General features: G+C 39.4%; 1 protein-coding gene across 1 annotated transcript; it reads right to left on the bottom strand.

Annotated features, from left to right (window-relative positions):
• Window positions 1-1,626: 1,626 nt before the first annotated feature.
• On the bottom strand, window positions 1,627-7,441 carry LOC140278150 (glycylpeptide N-tetradecanoyltransferase 2-like). The gene is made up of 12 exons (XM_072373086.1): window positions 7,388-7,441; window positions 7,172-7,280; window positions 6,563-6,707; window positions 5,052-5,170; window positions 4,466-4,557; window positions 3,771-3,887; window positions 3,498-3,668; window positions 3,142-3,250; window positions 2,810-2,980; window positions 2,525-2,692; window positions 2,017-2,154; window positions 1,627-1,781 (listed from the first exon to the last, which is right to left on the bottom strand). Exons 1-12 carry the CDS (start codon window positions 7,405-7,407, stop codon window positions 1,758-1,760), a joined length of 1,383 nt encoding a protein of 460 aa, XP_072229187.1. The 5' UTR covers window positions 7,408-7,441; the 3' UTR covers window positions 1,627-1,757.
• Between the last annotated feature and the right edge of the window lie 478 nt (window positions 7,442-7,919).

The following is a 7,919-nucleotide window of genomic DNA, read 5'->3' as shown; positions in this document are numbered from 1 at the left end:
ATACATATTAGCATATTGTCTGTCCTCCTGACAATAATAAGTTTGATTGATGTTAATGATTTTCTTGGATATCTGTTCAACTAATGCAAAGTAGGCCACCGTGTCTGTAATTGCAGTTCCTGTGTAGTTGTTCCAAGTAAAAGAGCTCGCAGTGGCACAATGTTGCAGCGCACCCTACTGTTCACATTTACACAGTGTGCGATATGTACCTATTGATTTTGTTGTGCTCTTCTGGTCTGCCGTTAGACAGTGATGAGCTTTGTCATGGTGCTCATTAGCTGTTGCAAGGTTTAAATCAAAGGTGCTTAGGCTTTCTTAAAAACGACAAGCTTTTATTCAGTCATACTAAAATTCTTATCTTTTTTTCCATCTTTTCAAAAGAGATGGAATGTCAAATGCTGTGTTTCATATGTTTGTGATGACAAACTACTTCATTCATACTTTTTCTTTCCTCCCTTAGCAAAAATTAGTTTATCCAAGTGTACTACTAGTATACTTATTTTATACTAAAACTGAGGCAGTATACTTGAAGTTTACTTTTTATATACTTAAGAATAGTATATTGAAGTATACTTGGCTTATACTGAAAAGTATAAAAAAATGTCTCAGACAAAGTGCATTAATACTAAGACTTACACTTATACTTTAATACTAAAGCTTATACTTGTACTTTAGTATACTTCTTACTTCTTCCTGCCACAAAATACTTATGCTTAGTTTATCTTGATCCAAGTAGAGAATAAGGTTTTGATTTCATAGAGGCTCTTGGCCACCTTTAATATGGGTGTTCAAATCCTGTGCATGACAGGTACTACCTCCAGCAGGGTTCCTTAGACAAGACCCCCTTATTCTACCAGTGTAAGTTGCTTTGGATGAAGGTGTGAGCCAAATGCATAAATATAAATAGCATGCTACAAGTAATACGCTAAGTAACTTGCAGAAAAATGTTTTTTTTTTAGTTTTAGTAATTCTAAATTCATAAATGTATACTTAAAGTATACTTCAATAAACTAAAAGGTGGACTGGAAGTATATAACTAGTACACTAGAATTATATAGATGAGTGTACTTGTTGAATACTTGAAAGTGTGCTTTTGTAAACTTAAAATGTTCCAATTTAAGAAGAATTCTAGAAGTATTAAATTAGTATACTTTCTAGTAGTATACTTGCTGTACTTATACTTATACTCAAGCATACTTAATAAAAGTAACTTCAAGGATACTACTTTTTGCTAAGGGCTGGTTTGTTTGTCAGTCATCACTATGGGACGAGAAACCTACTGAAACATGCTTTCCTGTTGTTTTTCTACTTGTCTTGACTGCTTCTACACTTTACATTATAAATCTGCTGCATTCACACAGAAATTGGATTGCTTCGGCATGTGTTTGTGTCCTTGATCTTGTGTGTAAGTGACAATGATTAATGAACTTGTACTCAGATTTTTTAGTACTGGTCACAAGAACATTAAATGTCATGTCTCTAGAAGTTATGTGGATTGCCAGTTCATTATAAAAAACATCCTCTGAACTGCTTGAATCTGATTACTCAATACCCCATTGTGTCAGAAGCAATATTTTCCTGGTGTACAAACACTGAACTCATGAAATAACTGCCATTCAACTGCCCTAATTTGTACATTTGTGTTTCACAGTTTTTTTTTAATTCATTTTCATTCTGAAAACCAAGTAGATATTCATTAATGTTGACATCCACACTAATGCTGGTCACATCGGTCCATTCATCCTCACCAGTTCAGATTAGTTGTGTAACACCAAGCCGACCTGTAAAACATACACCCACTGTATTAATATGAATTACTGATGACTGGAAGCTGTCACCACCATGAAATCTATTTAAAACTCAAAGCGTTCAGCAACATAAATCAAGATTTGACAGAGAAATTCTTATCAAGCTCCAAACACTGTCAGCAGAGCGGTACAGAGGGGAAGGCCTTTGAGGCCTTATAGACAGACTGCAACATCTCTTGACAGGTGGAGATATTACTCCCCTGAATACCTTGTCTGGGCTCATTGGGGGACACATCCAGTTGTACAAGTAGTAATGAACACTCTTGTCACTGATAGTGAACTTGAGTTTCTCCAGAAAACTCATGTTATCCATCACGTTGAGAGCAGAGAAGATGTCAAAGCCGTTCTGTTAGTGAAAGAAAAGAACATTTAAACTGACTGCAGGTGCACAAAATCAAACCTGCAAAGCTTAGAAAAAAAAATCCTCATAATAATTTGCTATCATTCAATTAATGATGCATGGTGTGTGGGGAGGAAGCGTCTTCCGAAATGAATTGCCAGATTTCGTGTAATTTTCTTCTTTTGAAGTTCTTGATGATTAGAAATAGACTTAGAAGCATCACAGACAACATTAATTAGTAAAACCAATTACTAGGTTGTCTCAGATACCATTAACATCTCTGACCATGTTTGGGCATAATGAAGAAATGCATTTAACTTAGTCTATTCTCACAAAAATCTTGTGCATTTGTTGAATTATGATAAGACACACTCACAGATTTAGCCAGGACCAACGTGTTCTCCATGAGCTCGGTGAGCTCCGTGGCAGTCGAGGCAATATAAAGGAGATGAGCTGCTCTGAGACCAGTGTGGACAGGGTGATTCAGCACACTGGAGGAGACGCTATAGAAACTAACCACATCTGTCAATGAACCATCGTCACCCTGAGTGTGAGGAGGGGAGATCAATCAATTTTTAACTACTACGGCACAACAAGGAAAGTTTTTCCCCTTTTGAGGAAACTTAAAGTAAACTTAAAGCAAAGTACAGTGAGGTCAGACCTCTGCCACATAGGTGTAAATCACATTCTCCCTTGGCAACAGCCAGTGCTCTACTTCCTGTAGAGACAAGAGGGGACTGAGGTGAAACTTGCTGAGGTATTTCTGGAGAAGTGAGTGGATCCCTGGAGCATCTTCTTTGGTCATAGGGCGCAGACCCAGTACCTTTGTCCCCTTGGAGAAAATAAAATAAAAGCAGGGCAGAAACAAAGAAAACATTCATAAAATGCATTGTGTCTTGCCACAAAATTCCAATGCAGACATCAATAGATCTTTACTGTCAATTTCGAGAAGCAGTAATAGTTTTCTGCCTTTAGATGGCAGCACACACTAACCTCAGGCAAGCGGTTGAACTTCAGAGCTCTCTGAAGGCTCATGCTCTTTCTCAGACCCGGGTAGTTGACCTCCATCAGCTTAAGGGGATTCAGAGGCCGATGCCACTGACTAAAGGGATTAGTTTGTTTATATGGAAGGAACAACAAAGGTAGATGCAGCATCACAGGGAAAATACCAAAAAATGTTTACATGGTACCTAAACAAAGCTTACTGATAGTCCGTATTGTAATGTAAGTCTATTTGATGACATATAAACACACAAAAAAGCTAAATATTCTCTTTTTATTCACCTCTGTATAATGCCCAAACTGAAAATAATTGCTTTGTGTGTGAATCGCGTGTGAGTCGTCGCTACCTGCAGGAGCTTAGTGGTGTAGGTAGTACTGGTCCAGTCGTGTAGACAGCCTGGTAGAGGCCCTGCTGGTTGACCCGTCTGGCGAGTTCTCGGATCAGAACTGGAGTCATTCGTTTGAAGCGCAGCTTATTGTGGACACACAGGAACTTGACCTGTGCCACCCGCTTCTTCCTGCACAACGCATGTCGAGCTTTGAGTCATTCCCTGATTTCTAATATGAATCGTCAGATTTTACACAACACACATGAACGCATATATTGATGGGATACTCACATCTCATAAATGCGAACATCAACAGGAACGGCAGCAATGAAGCCAACTAACTTCTTATTGGAGTCTACTCTCACTCCACAGTTCCACTGAAACAGCCAAGTTGGAGGTTGCAAAGCCCTTAGGAAAAAAACGGAGACACTGCAGCATGACTCTGAATAGCAAACTCATATTAATCTCATTTCCAGAAAGAGAGCTATTGTGAACTAGTTGAATACAGTCAGTATTTTTCCTTATTGTCAGGCCTGAAGCCCAGGGCCAGTTCTTGGAAAGCTAAATTGTAACTTTTCATTTCAAAGTTAATGTTGTGTTTTGATGCAAGTGTCCCTGAGGGTGATGATGCCATTTATGGAGATCAGTGAGAAAAAAAACAAACTTCAAAGTTAAGTAAAGAGACTAGAACAGCCTGCTTGTTGCTAAAATGATGTGTTGACTCATATTGGTGAGTTGAGATGAAAAAATGATTCTGCCCTTTGATGAAGTTCAGAGCTTTAATTCAGGGTAACACAGAAGCCAAACTAAATACGGTACAATTACACTGGCAAGCTGAAAGCTTGAATCTGCAGAACTGCAAACAGCACACATTAATCAGGATTGGGCTGTAGCAAAATGCATGCCTGTCTTACTCGGGATATGAATAAAAGGTTTGAAAATCTTTTAATACAGAAAATGTACAAGTCAGTGTGCTTGAGGCTTACCACTGCAGATACTCTTGAGAGAAGTCAAATCTGATTGTGTTGTCATCTTCTTCCATATAGTTCTCATTAAGAAAACTGCATAGCTCTCTGAGCTGAAGTGAAAGAAAAAGCACTGAAATAAATGATATGTATTCCTCCTGAGCTTTACTTGCCAGGCCCAAACATTTGAATTCACCCACTCCACTGAGCTGACTGGCTGGTTTGGCAGGTTGTAAAGATGCCGCCAAGAGACGTTTTTAAGGAGCTTGCTTTTTATCAACACTCCAGGATACTGGCTTCTGATCTCCAAATGGAAAGACATGCCAAACGGCTCTTGCTTTGGTCTGCTAGAACTCATGTAAAACAGGTGCATCTGCATGACTATGCATCTTTTTAAACTCAAAATGACATGAAATCGAGGCAGATGTGTTTGTCTCCTGTGAGGGAAAAAGCTAACACTCTCCTGCAAAGAAATCGATTAAATCTGAGGAAATGTCTGAAAGACTGATAGATGTCTGATATCAAGCCAGAACTTTTCACAAAAGAAAACAGTTTGTTTCAATTGCATGATGCCGATATGTAGCACAACTGACAACAATTAACTTACCACAGGAGGGCTGCTCAGGTCCAGAGTATCCCAGGCAAAACCCTGAGGTAGTGAGTAGGGCTCATTTCGAATGCTGGGTTCACCCTCTGCTATTGGACCATGAGCTGTAATAAGGTCACCTGACAACACAAAAGGAGGAACATATAACTTCATTCCCTGCAAAGACCTTAAGGTTGTGGCCTGTACCCTGTCAAACTAGGAGGTCTGTAGTCAATACCTCCAAGTACCATTTTCTCACCATGCACATCCAGCTAGATCTTCTGTGCTGCTCTTCCCCCTCCTTGACTGAGAATAATCACATCAGCCATCTTCGCAATCACAGTCTGTTAATTGGTACTCTATGATTTCTTTACAACGGTCAGCTATTTGACCATCAACCATCCTCCTCTAGTCTGTCATAGTCTTTTGTAAATTTTTTGTAATATTAATGCCGACTGACAATTCAAGCACGTCTTCTGAGAGGACAAATTATATATACTTTTAAAAATCATTACAATTTGCAAGCAGTGCCATATGAATGCTTGAGTGGAAATGAAAAACAGCAGCTGTATAGACCAGTGTTTTGAAGAGTAAGCCCAATGTTGTTTGTATCAGAGCCACCAATCTGGAAACCTGCTGGCTAGTATGGGGTCGGCAACCAAGCCTTTGGAACCTCCTCTGTAATCAGAGGATGGATAACAGATATCAAGGCCAAGGCTTACTGTGTGGTGCTGAGTTCTGGTCAGATGGTAGCTGATGGTTGAAAGATTGGAGTAGAACCAATGTACCTCTTTTAGTCTCGACAAAGTATTAAGCCCCAAGCAACTGAAGGCCCCACAGAGATGATTTGTTGGTACTACCTGGACTACAAAATACAAATCTTCTTTGGCCTTATTTGTGTCAGCTACAAATAAATTAGTTCCGAGAGTTTCAGAGCATCCGTCCGGGAGACAGAAGTTTGCATGTAATTGTCTCACCTACGCACATTCAAACATATCATAATACATTCGACTTATCATGCGTAAATATGCAATAAAGCATGGTCATGTGTTAATAAAAAACTAAAAGCTATAATGGAAACTTCAGCATATTGAAATGACAATAAATTGGAAAATTGGACAATATCTATTTGTAATATTCTAGAAATGATGTTTCAGTAAATAGCTATATGCATTTTCTGAAGTAGAATTAAACAAGAATATGCCATCAGTTTATTTAATATGAAACTATTGCTTGCCAGTAACTTCTTATTTTACACTAAATTTGCATATAGACTGGCAAGAGTGAAACACGTATCTGTCCAAGGTAATAAAGCCTGCCTGCAAGCAAATCCAAAGATCATGATTTCCTTGTTATATCTTGTTAGTCTATTCTGTGCTAATCGAAGCTAACAGATCGTTGACATAAACCTTACAACGAATGAACAGACCTGAAAGCAAAAAAGTCTTCTCAACTGATGTGAGCCCGTTTTTTTCTCCACTTAGAAATTTAGATTATCTAGCATAACTGCAAAGGGAGGACTTTCTTCTTACCCAGTTTGGGGACAGGTTGTGTGTCCCAGAAGTGGTAGGTGTGTTTTTTGGCCTGTTGCAGGTTCTTAGGCAGGTTTGGGCCCATGCAGAAAAGATGAAGGGCTTTCTGAATCTCCTGCTGTTTCTTTTCAGGCAGAGAGTCCAGCTGGCACAGAACAGGAAAGGGAAAGAACAGCTTACCATGATTTTCCCAGGAAACAGGCTCTTTGACTATCCCACAGCAACATGAGTCAGCTTGAGCACAAAAGTAGAGTGAATACCAAACATACTTGTTTTATATGCAATGTACACACACACACACACGCACACACACACGCACACACACACACGCACACACACACACACACACACACACACACACACACACACACACACACACACACACACACACACACACACACACACACACACACACACACACACACACACACACACACACACACACACACACACACACACACACACACACACACACACACACACACACACACACACACACACACACACACACACACACACACACACACACACACCAAATACAAACAAACACAAAAAAAACGCCAAAACACCAAGATGGAATATCTCTCACACTCACACAAAGACACAGACCATGGCAAATGGGTCTTTGGGTCCCTCTGGCTTCCAAGCAACTTCTCCCTTTTGCTTCTTCTTGCTCTTTTTAAGACTGCCACTCTCTCCATCTGTCAGATTCTTCCCACTAAAAGACATTTCAAGCACTGAAGTTCCTGCAAATCCATCTATTTTCAACAATGTAAATTCAAATGGTTGAATTCTATTCAAAGCACAGAGTATGTCTGTACTTACGAAGGCTTTGAATCAGTCATTGTCAGTAAGTGTTACTCTGTGAAGCTGCGGGTGAACTGGGGTGTGCTTCTGAGACATTTGCAGTTGCTCAGCTCTTATCTCTTTGAGCAGTGAGGGGAGGAGTGATCGCATCAATAACCCAACCCTACCCAACCAGCCAAAAGATAAATGTGAGAAGTACTAACCATCAAATATAACTAAGAATTCAAATGTCAGACAGCAGCTGAATAGAGACCTCTAGCAGATTAAAACTACAGCAGCTTGATCCAGGTATTGAATTTAATTAGTTGAGGCTGACTAATTGTGGGGTTCCCACACAGTCCACAGTTTGAAATTCAGCAGTTACTAAAACTTTTTATCTCTTGCAGACTTGGTAATCATTGTGGGTTTGTTCAGCAATTTAACATTGGCTCTGTAGCGTTGAAATAGAATCTCATTACCAAGCTGTTATAATTCAACAACCTGCTTTCTTGGCAGTTTTGGCATCACATCAAATCAAATCAACAACATACAGATATGAAAAAGGTCTTAT

Source organism: Leuresthes tenuis, unplaced genomic scaffold, assembly GCF_036924035.1.
Source record: "Leuresthes tenuis unplaced genomic scaffold, fLeuTen1.0.hap1 SCAF_20, whole genome shotgun sequence".
NCBI classification, from domain to species: domain Eukaryota; kingdom Metazoa; phylum Chordata; class Actinopteri; order Atheriniformes; family Atherinopsidae; genus Leuresthes; species Leuresthes tenuis.
The sequence above is the reverse complement of the archived record's forward strand: the minus strand, read 5'-3'. Positions and strand labels throughout refer to the sequence as shown.

Bases quoted from the DNA above. Each gene is read 5' to 3' on its own strand.
- LOC140278150 (XM_072373086.1), bottom strand. From the start codon at position 7,407: ATGACTGATTCAAAGCCTTC. The intron at 6,708-7,171 runs GTCTGTGTCTTT...GTTCTGTGCCAG, and splicing joins CCAAAGACCCATTTGCCATG to CTGGACTCTCTGCCTGAAAA. The intron at 4,558-5,051 runs GTAAGTTAATTG...CTTTCACTTCAG, and splicing joins ACCTGAGCAGCCCTCCTGTG to CTCAGAGAGCTATGCAGTTT.